Raw genomic sequence first — 27,973 nt, 5'->3', positions numbered from 1 at the left:
TCCTCTTTCTTTCCACCCACCTCCTCCTGCTCCTCATACCTGCAGCTCCCAGGTGGGTGACCTGCTCGCTGCGGAGTGTCCCAGTGCATTATGGATCCTGTAGTCCCGGCTGCGGATCAGGCTCTGTGGTGCTAACATTGCTCCCGAGCATCGACTGGAGCCGGCGCCGGCTTCTGCTCATCCCTGACGCTTCCTCCTCTGCCTCTCCCTCTCTGCGCCTACCTCTCTCTCCCTCTGAGAAATCCTCGCCTCGCTCCCTCCCTACTTTCCTCCCTCGTTCCCTCTGATTCTCTCGCCTTTTCTATCTTTATTTGAACCATTCTCACCTCTCCTCCCCGGATCACACCTCTCCCTCTCTCCTCTCTGCCTCTTTCTCATTGGAAAGTCACACGCTGGAGTCGGGAGGGACGTGTAATAGATGTGGAAAAAGTAATCAGATACTCTACTTGAGTAAAAGTACCATATAAGATCTCTTCAGTGCCTGAAATGTGTCCAAAACAAGTGATGCAACGTAACAAGTACTACAGCTGTGAGCCTCAGCTCGGATATCTTTCTATGAATAAAATGTATTTAAAATGCTTCTTTCAAACACATCAAAGGTTCAATCATTAAAGAGGACACGGGCCTGGACAGCAGCACATAAAGCTATGGAGTGACTCCTTAAATGATCCATAAAAACACAAGTTACTGCCTCATGTAAAGCCCGACTCTTTGCCAGGCTTAATCTTTCAGTTTCCTCCCTGGACAGCGCTCGTACAGGCAGCAACCTTCACGCTCGCCGCCACCCGTGAGTCACTTAAACACCGCTTTTCGTGGCTAATCCTCGTTAGTCAGAGGCTCTCGCCGTCTGTTTTTCAACACGTGGTTGTGTAAACAGTGAATCTATTTGAGGACGACCAGCACGTTGGTATTTAGAGACTCTTCTTTAGCTCTTATTTAACAGGAAGCTGTGGTTCACTGTGCACTCGCCTTTATTTACACTGACATTATTTTATTTGCATAACTTTATGGCTCAAACTTGGTATGAGGCATAAAGTCACAGCTGATTAGCACAGTTACATTTTATGGTCAAATACACACATTTGGATACAATCACCACCCAAAGTGTGTTTGTGTGTTTTCTTGACCCTAAACAAGCAGCTGTGAGAGAAACAAGATGTGAATTACTCCAACCTGCCTGCTGATCCACTCATTGCCTTTCAGCATCCCAACTTTCCTTTACTTCTATCACTGCTTCAAAGCTGAACTCACTCCCTGACTTTAGCTCAGCTCACGTCTTCTTTCTTACTTTCATATTTCCAGTTTAATCACAATTAAAAGTATAAGTAAGTATCTTTTTTTATCATGACCATGTCTGTCATATGTGAGCATCATTACTTTCAACTTCAAAATATCCTTTGAAATAACTTATATTTAACTTCTTTTTAATATTTTTATCAACGCAGCAAAAGTTGTTCGTTTTACTAAAATGTTGTTACATTCGCTGCCTCTATATCAGACTGTAAATACTGTTTTCCTTAAAGTGGGCTTTTATTTACTCACACATCAAATATATTTTGGGTTATGAAATAAAACTATATTAACTATATTTTAACTATACAAGGACCAGTCGTGCTTATATGAGGGTGATTATTCTGACACAGGAAGAAAAAGAGAAAACCTGAGTTTAACAGCTAGTTCAGAGTCAAATATTATTCAGCTCTTCGCGCTAACATCACAGCGCTGAATGTAAATGAGACCAAACATCCAGACTGAGGCTGAGAGCTGCAAACAGCTGATAAACGCACAAAAACAATTTGGACGCTGCTGACTGATGGAAATAGACGGAGAAAAACTGACGGGTTTCGCATTGTTGACGTTTTGAATATACGTGTGTGTGTGTGTGTGTGTGTGTGCGTGTGTGTGAGTCAGAACGCAGATGGAGGATCAGAGCTGCAGCAACAGGATGCTCATGTAGCACCTCTTAATCACAGGATTAAAACTGCAAACCCTGCACCTGTGCACCAAGCACACACACAAATATAAATAACACACACACACACACACACAAATATAAATAACACACAGGTATACGCACACCTGCATGCCCCCACACATGTTAAATGCTTCTTTTACCCGTTATTATCCTCATTATGTTATATTTACTTCTTATATATAAAAACACACTGATGGTGTTTCAACTTCCCTCTGCTGTTACGGTTCATTTCTGCGCACACACACACACACACACACACACACACACACACACGAGCAGCTAAACACTGAAGAAACCCTGCTGATCAATGACTGAACTAATTACCGGTGATCTGATCTGCTCGTGTTCAGCTCCACACTCTTGGACTCTACTGGAGAGGCTTTGCGTGATTTATCTGATAATGAACTCCTCCTCCGTCTGAAGCAAGCTCCTCCCTGTTTAACCCAACTTTCTTCTGATTGGCCCTTCACAATCCAGGTGCATGAACGACAGGTGGGTGGGGCTTCTGACCACCACAGACATTAAACTGGCACAAAAAGCACAAAATTTAGCTAAAACTTCCACCACCAGGGGGCAGTGTTTTACCTGTCGCTGGTCTTTTTGTGGTTTTTCCAGCTTCCCGACAATGCTTTACCTTTTTTCCAGACCATCATTCAAAATAAAAATGTTTAAAACTTTAACACTAAATAAAGGTTACAGTGACTCGCTGCACCCTCTTATGGAACAAATTGGTATTACACTAAAGTACGACTTCGCCTACTTCAGTTTCAGTTCCAGACAGAAATACTACCTCGTGTTTTGTTTTGTTTTTTAACACTCACAGGATTATAGAGCTGGGCAATATTTGGATTTTATCCTCAATACTCACTTTTGGTTTCCCAGGTTATGAATGCATTTACTCTTCTGCATTTTGCTGTTACAGTGTAATAAATGAAGTGCATTTCCTTTTCCCTAAAAGTTCAAACTCATATGGTGTTTAGGTCAAGCCAAGATTACGGTGGCCCCGAGAGGTCAAATGCACTGCAGCCTAAATAAACACGAGCAAATGCACACAAAACCCACCAGACGTGATTAGACAATAACATGACCCAACCGCTGTGGAAGCAACAGAAACCAAACTATTCAAAGGTTTGTTTTTAGAAAAGAAGCAGAGAAACAAAATGTAATGTAATTTGTGTTTTAATTGCACGATTCATCTGTTTTGTGAGCTTTTGTAACGTTTTCCTTTTTTTGACCTCTCAGGGCCACCGTACAAGAGGACTAAAAGAAACTCTTCAGTCAAAGTTCATCTAGAGGAGGAAACACTCAAAGTTGTCACAAAGTCCACCATCTATTGCCCGTCAGCTTAGCTTTTCTGTTGCTTACTTCATCGGCGCTGCACCGGCTCTCCAAGGGACACAAGTCTGCTGCACCCAGCCCATCAGACTTCCTGTGGTGCAGGCGTTAGCAGGGATTAGAGGTGCCTCCCTCCCTACCATATGAACTTGTGTCCTTTTTTATTTATAAGCTAATTTTTCTTTTAAATTCTATTTAAAGTTAAAGAAACACAAAGAATTCATCCCCGAGCATCAGTGTGGAGCTCTACCGTAACATCCTGAGCCATCCAAGGTAGAAGATTTAGAGGAAACGAGCTAAACTGGGCCATCTCGTATCAGCACAGACGCGAGAGGGAACAGTTCGGCTCTCTGTCCTCCACCCTGGAGCACATCGTCGGGGCCGAGTGGGATTTCCAGTGGCTAGAAGTTAAATCAGGAAAGGTGTTTGATTTTTTCCAGCGTAACACTTTGTGTTAGAATATGTGAGTCTATATCAAGATTGCTTTAAATTGTTTACCAGCATTTTCAACGTGCATTAAAGTGAAAACTGTTATTTGTCAAGACAATTTGTGGAAAAACTCAAATGTCAAACTGACTGAGCAGAGAGGAGATCCTGACTCTTTGCCCTGACGAAATGCCACTCGTGCAGCTCGGTGAATTACAGCTGTTTTCTAGGCCACAGGAGACCCTATAAAACCATTTTACATGCATGTGTTAATTGGCAGTTTGGTATTTTAACTTTAAAGTCAACACTCACAAGCACAACAAACCAAACTGCTGTTAACGTCAACAAATCAGAGTCTGTTGTCTCCTCTTGCCACTTTGTCCTTTCTTTATGTTCATTAGGAAGCTTTTGAGTTAACGTCAGGTGTCCTTCCTGACCTCTGACCTCCTTCTTTGCTTGTTTCGGGCGTTGGGCTCTACAGAAAACTCCCCGTGACAAACCTGAACCCGACAACCACAGCACGGTCTAAAGAAACGTTTTCTAAAATCTTTAAAAAAATCATTCATAAAAATTCCCTCATCCAGTCGTCCAGAAACATCCGCCGTGATGCGTTTACTGACACGCCTGAGTACCAAACCAAGCAAACAGAAGCTCCTGTAAACAGGTCTGAGAAGCACATCTGGCCACGACGCAGCGGAGCAGCTTCACATCATCTGTCTGCCGTCTGATCTAATTAAGAGGCCAGATTGAGTCGGTGTGATGCTGTTACACACTTCTGCAGCAGCAGACCTCGCCGGCGGACACATTACAGCCGCCAGATTAGATTAACATAAACTGAGCGCATGTTTCCAACCTCTGCTCCGACCGGGAAATCAACTCGAGCCGTACGTGCGACCGGCTTCAGGGAGACTTCCTCGTGCATTATGAGTTAAAGTGTGCCACTGTTGCTGATGCTGCAGATCGCGGGGTCAGACATGACTGAGACGGGGACCCAGGTGACGCAGAGCCTGCAATATTTTGTTATATTTTGTGCAGCTTTAGGAAAACTAAGAAAATGTCTTGGCCAGATGTTCACTCTCCTCAATTTTCCCTTCACTGTAAAATTAAGCACTCTGTGTTTGTCTGTCAGTCTGCTCTTGAACTCTTGGCCACACCTCTTAATCTTTGAATTCAGCTGTTTTCAGTCCCGGTGCCGCTTGTGCATACAGTCAAACACCTCAGCGCAGTTTGAGTTTGTGAACATTTGAATGAGCTGTTCTTACAAAATCACTGAATTCAACTGTAACAGGATGCTACTGTTGCAACAAGCTAGTTTGTGAAATCTCTTCCTTCCTAATATTGCACGATTAACTGTAAGATGTTGTTATTGCAAAGGCGAAGCACTTAGGAAGCACAGCAACTGAGCCATGAGAGAAAAACTGACACTGACTTTTACCCGCAGCCGTCACCAGTCAGTGACTGCAGAGTCCAAACCTCCTCTGACATTAACATCGGCACAAAAACTGTGCGCCAGGAGCTTCGTGTTATGGGTTTGCATGACTCATGCAGGTGTACTGTAGTGCTGTATACTGTACATAGAGAGTTTATTGCTGGATACCCAAGTAAGCAAAGTTTCAAGTTTGAGGTCATTTAGATCAGCGGTTTATGTCGACAATATTTTCACGGACCGGCCTTTAAGGTGTCGCGGATAAATACAACAAAATAAAACCAGTACGGTACCAAAAAACAAAAAAAAGACCCAGGGAAACCAAACTAATGATAGAAACAATTAAAAAAAATAACACTAAAAACCGATAAAAACCCTGAAAACCATCAATTTCACACCAGAGCATCAACTCTCGTGGCACCGAAACCAAACGACTCACGGACCGGTACCGGTCGTGGCTCAGGGGTTGGGTTAGATGAGTTCCTCTCATATTACAATCATTCATTTATTACTCATAAGGAAAACTGTGGTATGAACTGCACTGTGTCTCCTGAAAGTACTTACAGTTAGTTTTTATGTCTTTATTATTAAGAATTTGTTACTATGTATTATATCTTATAAGATATAATACATAGTAACAAATTCTTGTTACATAGTAACAAGAATTTGTTACATAGTAACAAATTCTTGTTACATAGTAACAAGTTACATAGTAACAAGAATTACATACATAGTATGTAAATTTGTTACTATGTATTATATCTTATAAGATATAATACATAGTAACAAATTCTTGTTACTTCACTTGGTAACAACCTTGATGCTTGACTAGCTTTGGACCAGGAAATCTGCTGATCCTGGCGCCTCTTTTATATTGTGTATAAGTAGTTTCATGGGATGCTTGATGCTTCAGTTTACAACCTAGCTTTCTCTTCTTCTATATGAAATATACTTTCTGTCTTCTGCACTGACTCCTTCACTTATTTATTTACTGAGGATTTTACCAAAGCCAAAAACTGCAGTTCCTCTACTGTCCACTTGAGGCAGTCTCCAAAAATTGATGCTAAACGTCCAACTTTACAGTAGAGACATCCTGCTAAAAACAAACCCAGCTTTGGCCTCTACGGCTAATTTCATCCTTTCAGAACTGTGCTGGGTTAAACTCTTCCAAACATGTTTTTACTTTAATATTTGATATAATACACGTTGCTGTGCAGCCAGTTGTAGCACCAGCTTGTTGAAGAAGTCTGTGCTCGTGTGGTGAGTGAATCGCTACGATTTCTAGGCCTAATTAACATTAACTGTTGTCCAACAAACATGATAAAAACAAGCCCGGGACATTTTATGTACAGTCTTTGATGTTGCTAATAATTCATTAAGACTGAAACACATCAGAAAGTTTCGCTCTCAAAACTGAGTCGTTGTTCTTTTTGATTACATAACCTGGACACAAACGTAACTCCATACCAACGTTCAGTCACGCGTGAAACAGAAATACATTCAATTGACATACTGTCTAAAAATAGCATCATAGTCGACCTTTGCAGAGGGACACTGTTGGACAGAGTAAAGCTGATTTATAGGAATGTGTCCATTAGATCGACGACACTCTGACATGTTGTTGTGGGACAAAGACCTTTGAAGCTGATGGTAGGACACGTCAGATTTTGAGAGGACGTAACCCGACTCCCCTGAAGCCTTAACAGCCCCCAACACAGACACACACACAGACACACACACACAGATACACAATGAATTAATTATTCTTGCCTACATATAAGTATATGTATAACAGATACACTTCAGTCTTGATTTTAAGCTCATCAAATTAACATTTTCTTCAGAATGAACAGTAAATCTGAACTGTGTGCCATCTGGTTTCAGAAATATCACCACACCAGCAGCTGATTTCACAAACACACACACCCACGCCGAGCTGAGACTCGGTCCTTTTGGTACCTGAGCTCAGAAAAGCAGGAAAACTCAAAATAAACCTCAGTTTCCACCAATTTAGAGCCAAATATCCTCTGAAATCAAAGCTGTTAGCGCTGTGAGGACTCCTTCGAATGTTCAAATGCACTGCAATTGGATCAATATTACAGTTTGTCTTATTTATCATCTGCTGATGAGCACATTTTTACTGCCAGGAGGATGTAAGACGACTATTTTATGCCCCGCATGCAGAGAAACTCACAGCCAGACTGGACAGCTTCGGTCCACAGCAGTCTAAAACCGTCCCTCCAGGTTTCTCCCAGCGGACGCCGTTCTGGTTCGGTCTCAGGAGTTGTCGGAGCGACTTTAGCCGACTCCTCAGTGCTCTGATGAGGCCGACGAGAGCGCTCACGCATGCCGGCTTGGCCTCGGCGGTGGCGGCGGCGCACTGTGTCATCACAAGCTGAACTGAACCGAGGAGCTGGGAGCTGCAGCGGCGATAACTTTGGACTCAGCCGGACAAACTAGTGTGTGTCTGTGAGTCAGTGTGAGGGGATACCCGGAGGAAGAGGAGGAAAAGGAGAGGAGGAGGAGAGATCCAAATCCAGAAGGGAACTGGGATCCCCCATCCCGCCCCACTTCTCTCCAGTCCTCAACCAACACGCAGCTGTAACCTTCCACCCAGTGTTTCCACCAGGTGTCCTGGAGATCCCCACTCCCTCACATAACTCTCCGACCCACCACTAAATACCACAAGGAAGAAAACTCCCACATCTATTTTCACACTCAGGCGTTCAGGGAAACATCCCACATGCAGATTTCACTTAAAAATATCAATGAGTGCGATCTTTAAAGTGTCAGCTGAACATGCTGGAGTGTAAATATTTCACTTAAGACACAGATTCATTCATCTACATGTTTATTCCTTCTCATGCTGACTCGCACAGACCAGGAAGGTCGTTGCAAATACACAAGAAGAAGAAATCTATCAGAAATCAGGGGTTTCCCCGCAAAGATACTTCTAATAAATAGACACACAAAAAGGCCCATTCAGAGGCTGTTAATGTGCACACTGGTGATGTTATTGAAGTGAAACAATTCAGTCTAATTATTACCAAACTATAATAGAAGTGCTTTAAACAGCTATTTATAGACTGTTTTAATAAGGTTGGGTTTGTGAATAAAGTGACATGAGCAAAAACTGAAGTTCAAAATCCAATCAGGGGCACGTTTAAGCCTGACAACACTGTGGAATCTTTTCTGTACAATTTCCAGGTTAAACAACATCATTCCTTGAAAGGTTGTGCAACAGTGTGCAACTGCCTTTTAGGTATGTTTCTTCCCAAAGGAGAGGCGTGGCAGAGCTGACTCCCTGTCAGCAGCTTTGTACGCTGAATATTTTTAATGCCTCTATTTGTGTTTAGCACACCTGTATGGCTCCTTTATCTATGACACATAAACAAGTTCAGATGTCATTAATTATGGCTCCTTTCTGTCACTAAGTATCTGCCTCGAGGCCTCTGCAGCTGCACATCTTCCTGCTCCAGCTCTGTTAGCCATGGTTTGCTGCACAACATCACAATCTAATGATTAAAGTGGAACATTTTTAGATAATTAAATGTTAAATAATGCTAAATTCGCTTCCCTGCGCTGGTGCGTCTGGAAGAATCTCATTGGTGACAAAGATCCGCCTTTACCGAACCCTGATCCTGCCCATTCTACTTTACGGCGCAGAGACGTGGACAATGCTCAAACACGACCTGAGCAAGCTCGAAGTTTTCCAAATGCGTTGCCTTAGATGCATTCTCGGCGTTTCCCTTCATGACCGTCATTCGAATGACACCATCCTCACCAGCTGCGGCAGCCAACCGACGATCGGCGACCTAATCCAGCGCCGCCGACTCCGTTGGTTTGGCCACATTTGTCGAATGGACCCAAACCGCTACCCCCATGGCCTACTCTGGTTGACCCACCCCACCGATTGGAGGGTGCATCGAAATGCACCAAAGAAGACATGGATGAAACAAATCCAGGATGATTTGAAGGCCCTTCGACTTGACCTCGAGCAGGAAAGAACCATCGCCTTAGATTGAAAAGCGTGGAAGATAATCGTTGGTCAAGCAAGAGAACCTGCGGCACCTACAGCAGCGTACTGGTTGCGCGGCAGACCACCGCCGCTGGTCGCCCGCTAAGGACAAGAAGGAGAAATAATGCTAAAAAGCATACGTATACAGAATTTAACTACACTTAAACAAAACTGTGTAAATGCAGGAATAAAGACCTGGAGTCAGAAATGAGAAGAATCAGTGACTTGAAGCTGCGACAGGATGTTCGAGTAACATAACCTGGTGTTTAACACGTCAGCGCATGTTACCAGAAAACTGTTTTGATCCAGATGTGTGCTGAGAAATGTGACGAGATGTTACAGCGATGAAGACCTTAACAGCTGTGAATATGTGGTGGAAAGACACCTCGAGGATACTTCAGCAATTTTTAATACAGCGTCAAGTCGCTTTAAGTTCTGGGATATTGAAATTAATCTCATGTGAACTAGAAGGACAACAGTGAAACAACGCCCAAAAAGCAACACCTGGTTTATTCTGTAGGGCTGTTTTTGTTGGCTAGGTGATAGCATGCAGAGGTAACAAATCCCCATCACACATCCCACTCTGAAGGTTTGGTGTGTCTCCCAGGACAGTCTCACTGCTGTGACCCAACCAAAGGGTGGGCCTGACGTCGTCTAATGGGCCTTGTGTTCACTCCATGGCACCATGGCGCCTGAGCACATGTGACATGTGAAAGGGTCTGGAGATCGACTGGAGATCGTTATCCTGCCTGTAACATTGTTCACCATGAGTGGTCTGATGATGGGTGAGTAATGATCCGGTGAGGCACATCCACGGAGGGCCGCACAGACTTCTACAGGCCAGGCATCGGCACTTTGGAGCCTCCTTGGATCCTCTGTCTCACTGGTCTGGTGCAGCGGGTCCTGGGTTCCTCCTGCTGCACAATAACGCTCCAGGAGTGGACAAACCTAAATGTTTTCACTTTGAATTCAACCCTCTGTAGGCTGATCGCTTTCATTCCCATCAAACAATGTGGCATCCTTTCATTCCTAACACATTACCCAGTTCATATCAGCAGAGACTGATTTCATTCCAGTTGAGATCTGTGTATGACTGTATTAGGCTGTAAACCTACAGCATCTAATGTCTTTATTATGCTGATACAATAGCTCGTGTTCAGCCAGCGCCAATATGCACATTCTCCTCATTTTCACAACTCTGTTCATTTGTGCACAGATTCAATCGGCACATCAGTGCTGAAGGTAAACAATAAAGACGCAATGATGCATGCGTCATGGTGATTCAAGTCAGAATTATAATAATCAAGATAAAATCAGGTGCAAATGTACAAAGTGCTCGTCGGTGGTCAGAATGCGACTGACAGGATCGAGAAGTAGAAGCGGTGCAGACAAACATAAAGAGGAACAGCTGATACAGATAGCATACTGATACAAGCACATCCTTTTCTATGCATTTGCCCCTTTGACCTAACAGTCACACACACAAGCTGAGGTCAACTCGGGGTATCTTGCCCCAGACTAGAAGAACTGAGACCCCCGACCTTCAGATTAGTCGACTCACTCTGGCTCCTGCTTTGAAAGGAGGGCGACGTGTGAAAAATATATTAAGTATTCACATTTTAGGAGTTTTCTAAAGTTCTGTGTGTCACAAATATTACTGCTCAAACATATTTTAAAAATATCTTGTATTTAGTCGTGTGGTCCGCCTCTTGCTCATGCAACAACCACACTGTGACACAGACGGGCATGCATGAAGTCAGAGGCGACAGTGACGCAAATCAAACATCCACAAAACCCACAGCCAACCCGCTTCAGCTCCAGCACAGACACAATGTGGACGCTTCCCACCAAACATCCTCCACCTGTTGCAAACATCCCGCCCCCACTCGCGCAGACACAATGTGCACAATGCGAGCGTCACCCACCGAAAGGACGGGTGACATTTCTTCGATTACCTCCACCTGTTGTCACCTCTCAGGCCCGTGCGCTCGTTTCCGCGCAGACAGAAACCAGCGAGGCGAAAATCAAAGCAGACTGGCCTGAAAGCTAAAGAGTACCTGCATCGATACGAACACTCTGTCAACAGGACGCATGAACTAATAAACTTGTAGCAGCAGCAGGAAGTTCGGATACACCAACCAAACACTATGTGCCCAGCACCAACAGCAGACATGAGCAGATGGAGCTAAATAGTCAGATACGTCTGTCCAGTGCAATCACTTTAGTGCTTCACTATAGTAGATTTGTCTTTTATATTGTAAATCTGTGTCACAAAAGCTTTAAAATAGTGGTGGAGCAAATGATGAGCACTCCTTTAACCCTTTAAGACCTACCATAGAACCAAGTCCGCCAGAGCTTATATTATATTTTTACATGCTGTGGAGCCATTTTTGGGAGCATTTCAAGTTGCTATACATCAATACAACCATTACAGCCTAGATTTTAATAATATGTATGCATTAAGTGCATAGTAATTACATAAATTGCAAAAAAGTGCAATAAACTACAAAAAAATTGAAAATCGTTTTTGCTTTTTTAACATATATTTCTAGTTAGAGAAATTTAAGAGGCTTATCCCTCAAAACTGTAAATACAAAAAAGTTGCACAAAATAGTTTCCCACCACAGGAAATTTATTTTGATTGTCTTCATAGTTTTATTTTTGAAATACACCAATTTTTATATACTGCAGGAAAAACGAAAATAAATATTATAATGCAAATTTGCAAAAAAGCAGCATATGCATCAAAATAAACTATTTCCAGCAGTGCAATATGAGTCCTAAGCATCCCAGAAACGACACAGAAAGTCATAAAGTCAAAGATAACCTTTAAAAACACCAGTATAGGCTCATTGAGGCCCGGACGGTAAAAAACTACATTTCCGCAAAAATGACGTCACTTCCGGTTTTGGGCAGGTCATGGCTGACATGCGATAGTTCGTGCTGATGGACATAGGAAGTGTTACGAACAGCTGATCGGATCGGCAAAGCGTGTTTCTGGAATATTATGTTTTTGTTGCTGCAAGTGCTTTTTATGCAGTTTTTGCAAAGCTATATGTGGAAGGAAACTGTGACCGAGGACAAGCTGATGGCATAAGATGTAAGTACAACTCCTCAGGTTTCATATGCAAAAAAATTATTGCGCTAGCTCACGTGGTTGCAGAGCTACCGGGATTTAAAAATAGTTACGCAAAACGGAGCGTGCTGCTCTGACCGGCTTTAAAGGGTTAAACTGCAGGTAACTGAAATGAAAAAGGAGAAAAACTGATGAAAACATCACTTTTCATAAGGTTTAAACTGCACATGCAGCGAGTTTCGTGTTGGCATTTCAAGGGGAAAATACAGACTGTGAGAAAAACAAACTGCTCATCGGTGATGGGACGTTTCAGCTCATTCGACTGCCCCGAGTGGGGCAGCAGCTCGCCGGCTCCGGGCCAACAAAAACAACAGGAAGAACACAAAATCTGATAAATCGCGTTTTATGACGCTGAAATGATGTGAGGTAATAACAATGTCTACATGTGCACTTTCCCCTGGTCTCCACCTGCTTCAGGCTATAAGCTGTTGTGATGTATCCAACGCACTGATTTGTAGAATCGATTCAATTCCGATTCACAAGGTCCCAAATCGATTCGATTCAATTCGATTTGAATCTGGGAAATTTTGACAGAAATATTATAATTCAGATCAGTACATTTACATATTTTTGTATCTATAAAAGGGAAGCTGACACACGCAAGACTTTATCAAAGGTGTGAGCGTCACAGCAGAGGCCTTTGTGTCAAAGTAGCTGAAGATAAAACACAGAAAAACATGAAGGCGATTTTCCTGGCCTGAGATTTTATAAAAATATTCTGCAGTACATCAAAAACGAAAGAAAACCATTAATCAACACATGAACGTTACCTCTGAAGTTACAGCGGTTTTATTAGAGACACGGCTAAGCATTTTGCATTTTGCATAATTTTAAAAAGTTTAAATTTGTTCAGTATTGAACGGCAGAAATTAGGTTTTCTTTTCCGAAGTAAGTAAAACGAAAAAGAAAAAAAACGTTGGCCGACAGCGCTGTAAACAACGGTAGACTTGTGCGTAACAAGCAAGCAAATAATAAAGAAAACAGATTTTTAGACCGGAAACTGTTCTTGAAGAGAGAGAGAGAGCTGTGCATCGTGGTCGAAGCAAAACAGTAAAAGTCAGAGTGAGTTCATTGATTTGAGCTTTAAACTTGGGAAAAATGTTCAGAAAGATCAGAAAATAAATAAAGCGAGTTAAAAAATCACTGGGGAGAGAAGGGTGAATGATTGAGCCTGAACTTCTGAAGGTAAATAGCATCATGTCAGAAGTCTTTTAAGCCATTTTTAATCACAAAAATAAAAGTTTTCACCAGTGGTAGGCTAAATATATACATAAGCTCGTCTAACAATTGTAGCCTGTGTCAAAATAATGACTCAAACACAAAACTCCCCGATGATCAGACCCGAGCGGCGGGAAGGAAGGAAAGCAGGGATGCACATGTGAAAGTTTCAGCTCTGTTTGTTTAAGAAATAACTGATTGAGGCTTTTGGACAATTTCACATGACTGCCGCCCAACACCAACGATCAGCCGGACACATTTTTGTCACAGACGTGAAACTGGCTCAGTTTTCCCACGACACCGATACTCAAAGCTGATGACATTTAAAGAAATTGTGCTGAACAAAAACAGATTTTTGCTTTCGACGGCGGCACTTTGAGCTGCTTCGGTTGCAGTTTCTCAGCTCTGAAAATTTCACCTGGTTATTTACTTACTTAACAAGTTATGAAAAGATACAAATTGCACATTTTTGATCAGCCTGTGCAGTTCAAGGGCCTGAAATTTCATTCATAATAGTATGAAGGTTGCACTGCTTCATCCGATAAATGAAAGCTACTGCAGAGGAAATGAACCATTCTGATGGGGTCGGGGAAACATTCCCCAGCTTTAGCTGGTTTAATGGGAAAAACTTCATATTTGTCAACAATGTTTTACCTTAACTTCTATTAGTAGGTTCCCGTTTCTCAGTTTCACAAGCACGCGGGTTATTTTAGGCGCCTTTTGTCAACTTTTTATTTACATGCACTGCAGAGTTTGGCCTGGAAAAGGAGCTGGAAATCTTGGCTGTGTCTGAGTTTACTTTAACGGCGGATAGCGAGTGTCAGACAGCGAGAGGAAATGAGAGGAAACATTTCCAGCGTCACATGCATATCCCTTATTAACTGCACTAATAAAAATAGATGCAAGTGGGACTCGAGTAATAATGCCAACCAGGCTGTTGTTATGTATTCCTTATGTGTGTGTGTGTGAGTGTGTGTGTGTGTGTGTGTGTGTGTGTGTGTGTGTGTGTGAGAAGCTGCTTTAAATTCCTGTTGAACTAAAGCTTTTTCCACTGTTGCTCTCAGCGTGAGTAGCAGTGGGTAAAAGCATCAGCTAAACGCCTCAAATGTCAAAGTAGACGTGTGTGTGTGTGTGTGTGTGTGTGTGTGTGTGTGTGTGTGTGTGTGTGTGTGTATAAAGCCTCTCTCCATGGCAGCAGCTATCATGGATTGAGCGAGCGGGATTCCATTCCAGACAATCTGTGCCCTCTAAGCCCGTTACGCAATCAAATTAACAGGCCGGATGGCCACCGCGCGCACACGCAAGCACACAAAGAGACACACATTTGGGATTTGTCAGGTTAGAGGCATCAAGTGCATTTCCGTCGGCCTCGCATCGAGTGACACACACGGACGTGCGCGCGCGAACGCAGAGGCTCAGATCTGAGAGGCACCTGTCAAAGAGATCAAAGCGCGGGTTCAGCAGAAAAGCAGAAACGTTTAATGCAATCAAACGATGCCTTTTAAAGCTCGGTCTCTGCGCGAGAGCTGAATATGACACTTTACGAGCTTTGCGGTAAGTTAGGGGACGGCTGCACAAGGACAGCGACAGCCACCCGCAGGAGATCTGAAAGAAAAGAGCTCCACCTACAGAAACAGAAAACCCAGAGCAGGACGCCACGGTGTGGGACTCAGAGGGACAGCAGGACGCCACGGTGTGGGACTCAGAGGGACAGCAGGACGACGCTTTCTATTAACGTTTGAATCTGTGCGTTTAATCATGAAGCCAGTTATTAGGAGAGTTCAAGGACCAAAACATTAAAATGACTCTAACCTGTTGGGAGTGACCAACTGCAGATGATCTGCTGTCATGTAACGACTTGGACCATCAATGTTTTTCTGTTTAAAGGGGGCCTGTTATTCTCGGATTGCATTAGAGTAGCTTTGCATGAATTTTATTATTTATTTATTTTTATTATTATTGTTGTTTCTTTTAATTTATATTTGTTTATTTTGGGGACTATGTTCTTTGTTCTGTCTTCACTGAGATATTTGAATGCTAATCAATAAACATATCAATCCAATCCTAATCCTTTAATATAAATCTCATGTTAACTGTACTATTATTCTTTGCTTGTTCTGTAATATAAAAGTCAATAAACATAATATTTAAAAAAAAAAAAAAGAGTAGCTTTGCATGAATTAGAGCTCAAAATAATCCTTGTTTATCTTATACTTTGCAGAACTTCAGCCCATCCTATCCAACCTGTTCGTGTCTGAAGTAAACCTTTCTTCTGATTGGCTGTCCCTTGAAAAAAGAAGCTTTGACTGTCCTTACCATATAAGGACAGACACTCCCACTGAGGAGCCACAAGGGGAAAACCCATCTGAAGCACACACACACTGAGCTCATTATGAGCACTGATCACTGGAACAATAAAGTTCAAACCGAGCATGTCAGAGGTCAGAGGGCGAGCTGCTTCGAGCTGACAGGAAGGTCTGACAGTAACTGAAATATCCACCCATCACAACCAAAGTATGCAGAAGAGCGTCTCTGAACAGAACACACATCCAACCTTGAAAAAGATGAGCTACAGCAGCAGAAGACCACATCAGGCCACTCCTGTCACCTAAGAACAGGAAACTGAGGTATCGGTGGTTCAGGCTGCTGCTGCTGGTGTAATGCGTCGGGATTAGGGATGCACCGATACCACTTTTTACCGATACCGGTATCGGGTATCGGTATAAAGATACCGGTATCGGGTATTGGTATAAAGATACCGGTATCGGGTATTGGTATAAAGATACCGGTATCGGGTATCGGTATCGGTAAAAAGTGGTATCGGTACATCCCTAATCCCGACAAATTACACCAGCAGCAGCAGCCTGGACCACCGATACCTCAGCTTCCTGTTCTTAGGTGACAGGAGTGGCCTGATACCCGATACCGGTATCGGTGCATTCCTAGTCGGGATATTTTCTTGGCAGTAATGTTTAAACACCACAGCCCACCTGAGCACGTTACAAAGCTGAAATCACCTCAAACTGCTTTTGTGAACGTGACAATGAGTTCAGAGCTCAGAATTCAACCCCTACTATAAACTTGTAACGCTATGACGATGGTGTGCTGTACACAATATGAGCTTTACAGTATAATACTGTTATTTTAGTGTAATCTCCATAAACAACTCAGAATTTAACATTTCAGAAATGAACGATTAGAGCTTATAAACTTAAATTCTCTTGAATTTTTGCCTTTGCTAAAGGAAGAAATACTGTATTCCACTGTATCCACTGTACTTTTCATTTCACCAAGAATTTATCTTATTTTATGGTGGTAGTGTGGGTGGAAAGGGACAAATCTGACAGCGGAAAGCAACAAGAGAAAAAAAAGAAACATAAAAGCTTAATCTGCGAGACGGCGGATCAAAAGAAGAAAAAAAGACACGAGTAAGAAATGAGAGAGGGAGGGTAAAAGATGGAGGAGAGAGGCGGATACGATCTGCAGCAGAGGCCGAACTCTATAGTAGAGCGAGAGCATTAAGAATAGATGAGGAGGAGCTGAGGGAGGACATCATCATTAATTCAAGAGCTGGCAAGACAAGATCCTCAATCACGGCTCGGCACATCAGACGCGCTCAGGCTCAGATTTTGTAAGCGATCTACCGAGAAGCACGCGGAGAGAGAGGCGGCTGGGAGGATGTGATTCTGGAGGCTGAGATGATGTAGAGCACAGAAACTCTCCTCGCGGGCTCATCAGTCACAATATCCTTTGTCAAGTGAACGGTAATGAAAGAGAAAAGTCCACCGCGGGTCCCGAGGTGCTGCTTTCACACGTGCACCACAGCCTTTCTAGACATTACTCATCAAAGACTCAGTGGTCTGTAATGTGCTGGTGCAGGTGCCTGAAGTCACAGCAAACAGGTCGTCACACACATGCAAACATCTTTCCACTGTTACTGACGTTATAATGAGTTACATTTAAAAAACTCCGGCCGGTCACTGGGTGTCTCTGTTTTGTTTCGGCTGTGGTAAGCTTTGTCCTGCAGGAGCTGATTGGAGGGTGATTATCTGGATAAGCGGAGCTCGTGCTCAGCTGTAAAAGCTCTGACCTTCCTGCAGCCTCCTGTCCCCGACAGGCCCCGCGACTTCCTCCTGTCCTCCACGCACGCCGTCAGCCGAGCAAACAGCCGATTAATGCGCCTTCTTTTAACTTAATTATGTTTTTGTAAATACATCGCTGTTTTCTACGCTGCCAGCGCACGTCGTCTTCAGTCATTGTCACGAGTTTTCCGTGTTTTTTCCCTCCTGTCATCTCCTCTTTAAAAACACGGGAACGAAACATCAAAACTAAACTTAAAAAAACAAAAAACTAACAAAAAATATAAAAAATTTAGAAGAAAGAAAAGTTTTCAACTCTGTTATGACCGACTATCTGACACATATTGATCATTTTCCTGTAAATCAATCAGACGAAACTCTAATTAACGAAGCTCGTCAACACGGGGCGAGAGACACTGAGTGACAGTGGGATGGACACAGAGAGAGAGATGTGGACAAAGGAAGGGGGACAGCTCGCAGACAGAAAACTTTGTCGCCATGCCAACCGTGTTACCATGGTGATATGTCCATACGACACACCTCGCTGTGATCTGTTGGACAGCAGACCCACTGTCCTTTCATTCGGTCGCTCTCCCCTCTCATTAGAGGAAATCAAAGCGCTTCATCTGATGCCAACAAACACACACACACACACACACACACAAACACACACTGCAGCACAGCAAAAACTGGTGAATTACTTTTTCCTTCCATGTGAGAGGCTCATCGCTCACATAAATCCTGCAGTCAGAGATAAATACTCATCAATAATCAATCAAAGCAGCCGGCAAGTGTTGCGACTCAGTTCCAGCCGTTCAGCTCACATCCATCCACGTCTGCTCGCTAATTACACACCACTAAATCGCTCGTTGTTGGTGCGGCCGGCCTCACAGTCCAGCATTGTTCAGGCTCTGACGTATTCAGCCAACAGAGGAAAACCTAAAGAGCATCACAAAAGCTCAGCATTGTGTTACTGACCCGCTGGGGTTTGCATTCACCCGTTCACACTGCTTTTATTTTATGCGCTTTAAGCTGCAGCCTCGAGGAGCTGGGATCAAACGGCGCATCTCCACCTCCTGAGCCACATCTGGCGAGAGCAGATCGCTCATGTCTGAATAACTTTACTCCAACTTTAAGTCAAAATATGCAGAGTTAAGATGAGTCATGAAAGGAAACGGCAGAAATAGCTGACGCTCCCTTACAGCGAGAATATGTTTTTCTGCTGCCAAAGCAAAGCTGCACGTTTGCTCACAACCCCCCACTAAACCTGACACACACACACACACACACACACACACACACACACACACACACACACACACACACAGACTTCAAAAACAATGCAAACACACCGAGACTACGAGGACGCCAAAGACACTGTGAATCACGAGAAATGTAACAAACGCAGACAGCCAGCTAACGACAATCTGTACCAACAGTCTGTATGTCTGGTGTGTGTGTGTGTGTGTGTGTGTGTGTGTGTGTGTGTGTGTGTGTACCTGGTACTGCCTGCTTCTAACGTTAAATAAAAGTGTCTTCATCCCGCTTGTCTCCTGTCACCACGCTGCCGCTCAAACTCACTAACTGGACAAACGTGTTACAGCACTGATGGACACACACACTCCCTCTCACACACACAGACAGACAGAGGAAGGCCCTCCAGCTGTTCGTCCTGGTGATTAAAGCATGTCCTGTCATTGTTTCCCTGGTAACATCTGCACAGGAAGGCACACATCTGTCCTTGGAGCACCCCGCCCCAACAAACTTTACATCAGCGCCCTCAGAGTCTGCGTCTGTCTGCAGCGTCATGTGATAAACACTGTTTATATTACAGTGTGATTTCCCACAGGTCACTGAACGCATCGTCTGAATACATCTAAAATGATGAAGCTGGAAACCTCTGCAGAGTCCAAAAGATTAGAAAGGAAAGGAGGGAAGGAAACAGAGGAAAGGAGGGCAAATGACAGGAGAGGCCAGGAGGACAAGAACAGGAATAAAAGAGGAAGTGAGGAAAGGAAACAGACCAGAGCCAAGGATATAAGAAAAGGAAATAGAAGAGATTAAGGAAAGACAAAGAAAAAATGAAATAAAAGACGAGACAGGAGAGAAATTAAAAAGGAAAGAGGAGAGGAAATGAGAAACGATGAGGTGAAATTAACGAGGAGATAAAAAAGGAAAGTACCTATGAAGGTGAAGAGGACAAAGGAACGATAAAGAGATGATGAAACAAGGAAAACTGACTGGAAAGGAGCAGTAAGAAAAGGAAGTAAGGAAAGGACATGACACAAGGAAAGGAAATAAGAGAGAAAGGACAAGCAGGAGAGGAGTTTGTTTAAAATAAAACATAACAAGGAAAGAAAACCAGACGGCGTTTGTGATTCTGAGAGCAGGAAGTGTGTGACATGAAATTCCACAGGAAGAGGAGGATGATGATGAAGGCTCAGAGGGGGAGGAAGAGGAGGAGGCGGGCAGCTTTGAGTCTCTGTGTCAAATTCCAGCTAGGGTCAGTCAGACATCTGAGAGCATCTTCCTCTCGTCCACCTCCTCCTCTCCTCCTCGGTAATATTAATACAACAATAAATGAATAAAAACAACCTCCTCTTCCTCGCTCATCATCCAAAATCCCCCTCAGATATTTCCGCATGAGCCACAGAGACCTTTTTTACGTGGTTAAACGATCACAGATGGGAGTTTTTTTAGCTTTTGTCTTAAAAAATATTTGTTTTTTTACTTATTTTAGTCGATATTTTGCTTAAACATTGTCACTAATATTCGTTTTGTTTTACATCCGAAGCACGAATGAAATATGATGAATATACAACATTATGAGCTGTTTCCACGAGTGAGAATCCCAACGCTGCTCGTTGTACGACGTTGTAACCTGAGGTTTTCTGGGTGAAATTACGTCTCACAGATTAAGCGTTTAATCAGGAACCTGCAGACTGAACAATAACTGCTGGCTGCAGGCCCTTTCATCACTGCGTCGCCGCTCATCACCGACAACAACAACAACAACAACAACAGGAAGCTGATTTTAAATTAAAGAAAGCAATCAGCACGCAGACTTATCGGCCCGTCATCGCGGCAATCTGCAGTCCTATTTTTGTGTCCGCTGAACTTCTAAAGGAAGAAAACGAAAAACAATCAAGCAAAACGAAAACTGGAAACGATGCTCGGAGCCGATTCTGCTTCACAATAACTGTGAAAGTAAATTTACACGTTTCTAATGTGTTTAATTTGAAGAAGCCGTCCATAAAAACAACCAGCAATCAGACACAGGTGTGGCAGTGTTCAGGGGGGCGGAGCTAAAACGGCACCACCACTCAGTGTGAGACAAAGGAGGATTATTTTGAACTGCAGGTCATGCTAAGCTTCTGTAACAGTCCAGGAATAAAAACATCACTTTGGATGTTTTTAAGTCAGGATGAACATTTTTCCTGAAAGACTCAAAACAATAACTGATAGTTTAACAGGTAATAATCGGCCCTACAGGGTTTTTTCCTCACTTATAAGGAAGGTCAAAGCATGTAGAGTCATTGATACACTGCTAGGTTGACAGAGAGTGAAGGTCAAAGGTCACAAGGCCAGGTTTTGTGTGTGTGGTTTGTTTGTGTGTGATAAATCTGTTCCTGGAGAGAGCGAGTAACCACTGCGCTCAGGAAAAGCGGCGCCGCGTTACACAGATTACATCACCACCCTGTGACCTCACAATGGCTAGACCCACAATGCCTCGTTCACAAAACAGACACACACACACACACACACACACACAGTGACCCTGCCTATTACCACAAAGGAATTCACAGAGTGATCCCGACAGAAACTAAACAGAGAGAAAAAGCTTCCCCTCTTCTTCCTTATTATCCACCTCTTCACTTTAATACACACACAAACACACAAACACACACACACACACACACACACACATGTTTCCTCCCTCGCTTTATAACTCTTCCTATCAATCAATATCTCCTCTCTCTCGCGCTTTCTGTATCCATCAATATCCACTTTAGCCAGCGTGGGAGGGGCAGAGGTTTCCATTTTAGGTGTTCAGACCCGCAACACACACACACACACACACACACACACACACTTCCTGCCTCCCTCCCAAATACATGCGCACTCACAGTGATGACCACAGATGAGAACAAATAGCCTCTAAGTGCTGAACCCAAACACATAAATAGATTTCAGAGAAGAAGAACAAACAGCCCCAAATCTGAGGACAACTTTCCAGTCTAGACAACACACACACACACACACACACACACACACACTCAAAAACACAGTGTCTGTCGTTTTTTGTTGCAGGTCTGAAGGTTGTGACCGTCTAAATTGTAATTGGATGAGCTGTTTCCAAAGAATGTTGTCTCATATACACAACACATGGACACACACACACACACCTGAGCGCACTCAGTAAAATGCCTTGTGTGTGTGTGTGTGTGTGTGTGTGTGTGTGTGTGTGTGTGTGTGTGTGTGTGTGTGTGTGGGCGTTTAAAAGACGCCAGAGAAAGTCAGTCCAGATGGCCGGAGAAGATTAAACACCATCTGCCATGAGCGCTTCGTACACAGTCAACACACACACACACACACGCACACACACAGACACACACACACACGCACACACACACACACACACACACACACACCACTGAGGATGATTTATAGAATCTGAAACATGACTTCTCTAATAAGGAGATTCATCACGTTTTTTACACTTGTGGTAAAGACCTCGTTCTCAGGGAATAATGAATAATTCACTCCTCCTCCGGCGATCCGTCAGGAGAAACAGGTCGGAACGAGGAAATAAAGCTCCACATGTTATGTCGGGATTCGTTAGCTGCGAGCGTTCAGCGGCAACTTCAGACCGCATTAACCTGCACGTAACAATGCAGAGACTGTACACAAAAGACGGCAGATGAACGTCTGCCATTGTGTTGTTTTGAAGCTGTCCTTTTTGGCTACCATGACGACCGAGCTGATTTATTTCTAATCGAAGTGTCTCTGATGATGAAGTCGTGACACGAGCGGCGCCACAGAAGCCTTCTTGATTTCATAATGAAGTCATCTGACGAACCTCTTTCACAGCAGCTGTACACGCTTATTTTAACCATTTTTACATGTAAAACCGCCGCTCAGAAAGACCATCAGACTTCCTGTCAGTGGCTACAATGATGCTTCACAGTCCACCGCTCGTCATGTCGGTTATGTTGCCTCATTTCTGGACAGTAACAGGGAAGGTGACCTAAAAAAACGTGTGTTTTGACATTAATTTATGCAAACCTCTTCTATAAAACTATGACTATGAGCAGGCAGTTTACTAGAAGCCTATCTGATTTCTTGCTTTTGATGTGATTCATGCCAACCAGAAAACCAGCACTTCCTCCAGATGTTCGTCTCATCCTCGCCCACTGAGCTGAAGTCGAAAAGACGACTCAGACATGCTCAAACACCCTCGTCTGCAGCTCAAGCAGATTCTTCGTGACGTTTAAGGCTTCACACTAGAACCAGACACATACAGCTCACACCATAATATCCTCTCTATTCACTTAGATTTCATCTTTCTTTTCCCAAAACAAAACAACTGAGAAATAGACACTTGTCTTCTGTTTGAAACAGAGTCGTCACAGCAGCTGTGACTCCTGTTTACGAAGCTGTCTGCAGCACATGTAGCAGAGCAGCAACACAGCAACACACTGCTGCACATTTAAATAATGACCTCATCATCTAGCCTTCACAGATTTACCATTCATGCAAGTGCATATAAAAGCTTGTGCTTTCCTACAGTGTTGTGGCATTATAACGACCTCAAATATAGGGATCAATAGTGTAGTGGTTTAGACATTAACCTAATACAATTACACCTCCATCCAGCTCCATCCTGTCTACTCTCCTGTACAGTGCAGAAAGTTGGAAAGGCTGGTTATCGAGAGAGCAGACTGAGTAACCAACGAGTCGGACGGACACCCCTCTGAGATTCCAGACAGCTTTGCACTCTTGGCCACCGGCCACTGGCTTTGAAACCCTTTAAGACACCATAATCCATCAATATGCACCGTGCACTACAACCCGACGGTGTAAGAGAAATGGGAAAGCAAGGTGAGTGCAAGAGCTGATGGAGGGAAACATTCAAGACAGGCAGGAGGTGGGGAGCAAAGCTCAGTTACTCATTTATTACAAATCAATTAACTAACATACAAGTAGGGTTGGGCGATATGGCTTAAAATCCATATCGCGGTATAATTTGAAGCATGTGCGGTAACGATATATATCACGATATATTCTTTTCTTCTGTATAACGTATTTTCCACACTATAAGGCACACTTAAAATCCTTTAATTTTCTCAAAAATCAGCAGTGTGTCTTATGTATGAATTCTGGTTGTGGTTACTGACCTCGAACCAATTTTATGTGGTACACAGCGCACAGAAATCTGTCAAAAAAAATGTAATATGACTTTGGTAAGCTATGAAGCCGGAGCATTACGGCTGCCGTAGTCAGGAGCCTTGCAGAGTAATCTGGGTCCAAAACTCCGTCTTCTTCAGGTCCCAAAGTCAAACGAACACTGAGAGTTAAAAACGGTCTAAATTCTTTCACCTTTAATAAAATGATCAGCGTTCCTGCTTTACATCCAGGCATCCATGAAAACAGAATTTATTAAATTTAACGGAGTTAGAAGTTAGCAGGAAGTTAGCTCGCTAGTTTCTACCTAAACATGACATAGCATGTTTTGAGTGAGAGATCAATAAAAAAAATTAAAACGTACAGCTTTGCTATCACTTCCAACATAAATGAAGACAGGAAACTAAACAGCAGTGACGTTAGTAGGGTTACTGTAGTTAAGCTAGTTGGTATATAATGATGTGCTACGTGATTGCTAGCAAAACAGCTACGTTAGCATAACATTAGCACAGTGAATGCTAACTTTTTTCCACTCGAGAAAAGTTAATGTGAGGGTTTTTAGTGGTCAGGGACAAATGCAATCACATAGCAGGATGCTATAAACAGACCAAACTTCAGTCAGGAGAACAACTGAGATTATTCATCCACAATACGAGGTTAGTTATTAATATACTGCAACAACAGGGGAATAGAGCAGCTGCGAGAGAATTCAGCATTAATGAATCAATGGTAGGGAAGTGGAGGGAGCGCAGTAATTTGCAGATGATATTGTTTGCAGCCGCTGCAATGCTTTGGACCAAAACAGGCGCAGCTTGATGACACCATCAACATGCGCTATTGCAGTAGAGCGGTATAGTCAAAATCTCTACAGTTGGCCAAATTTCTACCGTTTCTACCGCCCACCCCTATATACAAGAATCGCCTTTTTCGATCAAATTCTCCAAAGTGTGTTTGATAATCATACTGGCCAAATTAATTGTAGCTCAGCTCTGAAAATGACTTCTGGTCATGCAGTAACCTAAACAGCCAAAAACAAGGAGCAAAATCGTGATGAATGTTGAGCAGCGCGTGCACCTGACTGACCTGTAAAACCTGTGAAACCTGTAAAAACATCACTGCTCCTCATGATCAAGCAATCATTCATTTAATCAGCAACAAGGTGTTTCTACCGGTAACTGTTCACAGATACCGGACATATTTTATTTTGCCACCCACACAAACACCAGGACAAACATCCACAGACATCACTCTACACATCCACAGGGGGCGCTGTTTAAGGCCTTTCAGCCTTCCCATAGATCCTACAAATCTGCAAGCTACTTTGAAACCCACCTCTGGACTTTTCTCATTAACCCTCTGAAACTAATCACACATTAGCTTTCACTGGCTGTTCTCTCCGGGACACACGTGCTCACTAAACACTACCAATCGCTCGGCTAATCAATAACAGGACGCTGTTCTGGGAAACTGATGGGCTGATTGTCCCTGAACGTATTAATCCTGTTATAATAGCCTGAGTCATAAAAGCTTTCAAACTGTTTTCAGCAGCTTCATGAGAGTATCCTTTTGCTATCACTTCCTGTTCTTTGTGCTCATCTTCATCCCTGTTTTGGAAATTTTATGTCACAGTTTGGTCATTTTGTATCTCATGCTTTTTGTGGTCATTATTTCTATCATGTAGTTTTAGGATATTTTGTTTTACATTTTTCCATAATCTCACAATGATTATTATTATTATTATAGTTATTTTCAACCACTTTGCTGTATATTTACGTCTTATGTTACTTATTTTGCATCTTTCTAATTATCAGCTCCTCTTTTCTTCATGGCTGGTTTTCATCTCTTTATTTTAACATTTTTGTGTCACTTTTACGTTAAATCGCACGTCTCTGCAGATGTTTTGTTTTTAAAAGTGGGCCACAGGAAGGAGAAGGTGCTATCATAAGTTTGGCATTGCCTCAATCGATTCTCAGAGGATGATGGAACAAATCTCACTGTGCGAGGCTGCACACACCTGCGCATTTATGAAATATTTAAGAAGTCCCATTTAAACCATTTAGAGCGACGCAGTCAGCCAGTGAAATCTGCTGGGAGAGCAAAACCCGCGGCGCAGCAGGTCACACAAACTACGAAGCTGGTGCACGTGTGTGTTCAACATGGTGCTCCCACGGCGAACAAGTGACCTCATCCTGATGAGACATGATACTGTGTCTGACACACACACACACACACACACACACACACACACACACACACACACACACACACACACACACACACAGCTGAACAGCAGCGGCAGATGGCAGCAGATGTTAGTTGGTCCCTCAGAGAGCAACGATGTTCCTTCGGCTGTTTGGAAACTCTTTTCTGCCTCACTGGGGGCCTTAGCGTGTGTGTGTGTGTGTGTGTGTGTGTGTGTGTGTGTGTGTGTGTGTGTGTGTGAGAGTGTGTGTGTGTGTGTAGGTGTGTGTGTGTGTGTGTGTGTGTGTGTGTGTATGGATTCTTACTATCTTGGTGGGGACCAAAATCTGACATTCACTATACTGGTGGGGACCAAAGTCCAGGTCCTCATGGGGTTGAAGGCATTTTTCACACTCAAAATGTTATAGTTAGGTTTAGGGTTAGGCATTCATTTTTCATCATCATCATCATCATCATCATCGTTTATTTATATAGCACTTTAAAAACACACAAGGCTGACCAAAGTGCTGAACAATAGAAACATAATAGATACCATAAGAATAATAAATGTGATAAAATAATATCTCCAAAAGTGGATTCTGTTCATCTGGACGTAGCGTTTTCCATCACAGCGCTGTTACATCCATTGAGTCGATAACACATACACACACTATCATGAGCTCAGGTGTGACTGCAAGATAAAATAGAATAGAATAGAATAGAATAGAATAATCCTTTAATTGTCCCACAAGGGGGAAATTTGGTTGTAACAGCAGCCAAAAAGACAAATATACAAACAAACAGTACACAGGACACGGAACAGAAACATACACAATTTTTCTTACATATTTATAATATGTAAGAAATAATAAGATAAAATAATAAACATAGCGAAAACAATAAAATATAAGTAAATACAAGTCAGTCAACCACTGAGTCAAAAGCCAGTGAATAAAAATGTGTTTTTAATCTGGATTTAAAAACGATGTCGATTGTCTAATAATGTACCATTTTTGATGGTTAGAGTAAGCAGCGAAGGACAGCTTTATGTCAATGGGATGTCCCCACAAAGATAGCAAACCAGGCGTGTGTGTGTGTGTGTGTTACTGACTCAACAATGAACGATGATGTCAGTGTGTCAACTGAATGTGTGTTTCTTGCAGTCACACCTGAGCTCATGATAGTGTGTGTGTGTTATCGACTCAATGGATGTAACAGCGCTGTGATGGAGGTGCTTCAGGATCTGAGCGAGTGTGTGTGTGAATGAGAGCTGAGGTGTGTGTGTGTGTGTGTGTGTGTGAATGAGAACTGAGGAGTGTGTGTGTGTGTTTTCAGTGCTTTTCATCTGTTTTTTATCGGCTCTTACTGGCTCACAGGCGTAGTTGGGTGGTTGTCTGCACATGTGAGTGCACATCTAAGCCAATCCAACGAGTCTCTGTCACTTTAGATAACAAACCACAGCAGTTCCTCTCATTTCCTGCCAAACGATAAACAAAAATATCTGCTATATTTGAGGAAATGAAATCCTACTTTGCAAAGCTGCTGGTGAATTTCCTTCTGGCTCGTGGTCAAACATCACTGACTGCTGTTGGCACTACGGGTCGACCCATTAATAGCAAGTACAACTTAAAGAGTTTTTAAAAAAGCAGTGAGGTTTTTACGTCTCTGACATGTTTGAAATGAAACTCAGTGCTCCCGTCCACTCTTCACGATAGCCTCGAGGCTTTTCAGGAGTTCAGGATGGAAATTAGAAAGCAAGCTTTTGAAGTTAGCT

The 27,973-nt window shown here is 43.0% G+C and overlaps 1 protein-coding gene across 8 annotated transcripts in view; it reads right to left on the bottom strand.

The window, feature by feature from the left end:
* rps6ka3b (ribosomal protein S6 kinase A3b) overlaps window positions 1–27,973 on the bottom strand; it is a 69,286-nt gene that overhangs the window by 20,276 nt on the left and 21,037 nt on the right. The window contains exons 1-3 of one of the 8 annotated variants that reach the window (XM_085171893.1): window positions 12,461–12,566; window positions 9,595–11,509; window positions 7,357–9,233 (exon numbers count right to left, since the gene is read on the bottom strand). The exons of 1 other annotated variant lie outside the window; for it this stretch is intronic. In XM_085171893.1, coding sequence (XP_085028019.1) covers window positions 7,357–7,551 — 195 coding nt within the window. In that variant the 5' untranslated portion in view covers window positions 7,552–9,233; window positions 9,595–11,509; window positions 12,461–12,566. Of the gene's footprint in view, window positions 1–20; window positions 5,820–7,356; window positions 11,707–12,413; window positions 12,567–19,112; window positions 27,855–27,973 lie in introns of those variants that run through there. 6 more of the 8 variants (XM_085171890.1, XM_085171891.1, XM_085171898.1 and 3 more) reach the window with 6 other exon arrangements.

This window comes from Neolamprologus multifasciatus, chromosome 9 (assembly GCF_963576455.1).
Source record: "Neolamprologus multifasciatus chromosome 9, fNeoMul1.2, whole genome shotgun sequence".
Lineage (NCBI taxonomy): Eukaryota > Metazoa > Chordata > Actinopteri > Cichliformes > Cichlidae > Neolamprologus > Neolamprologus multifasciatus.
This window is presented reverse-complemented; position numbering and strand designations above follow the sequence as displayed.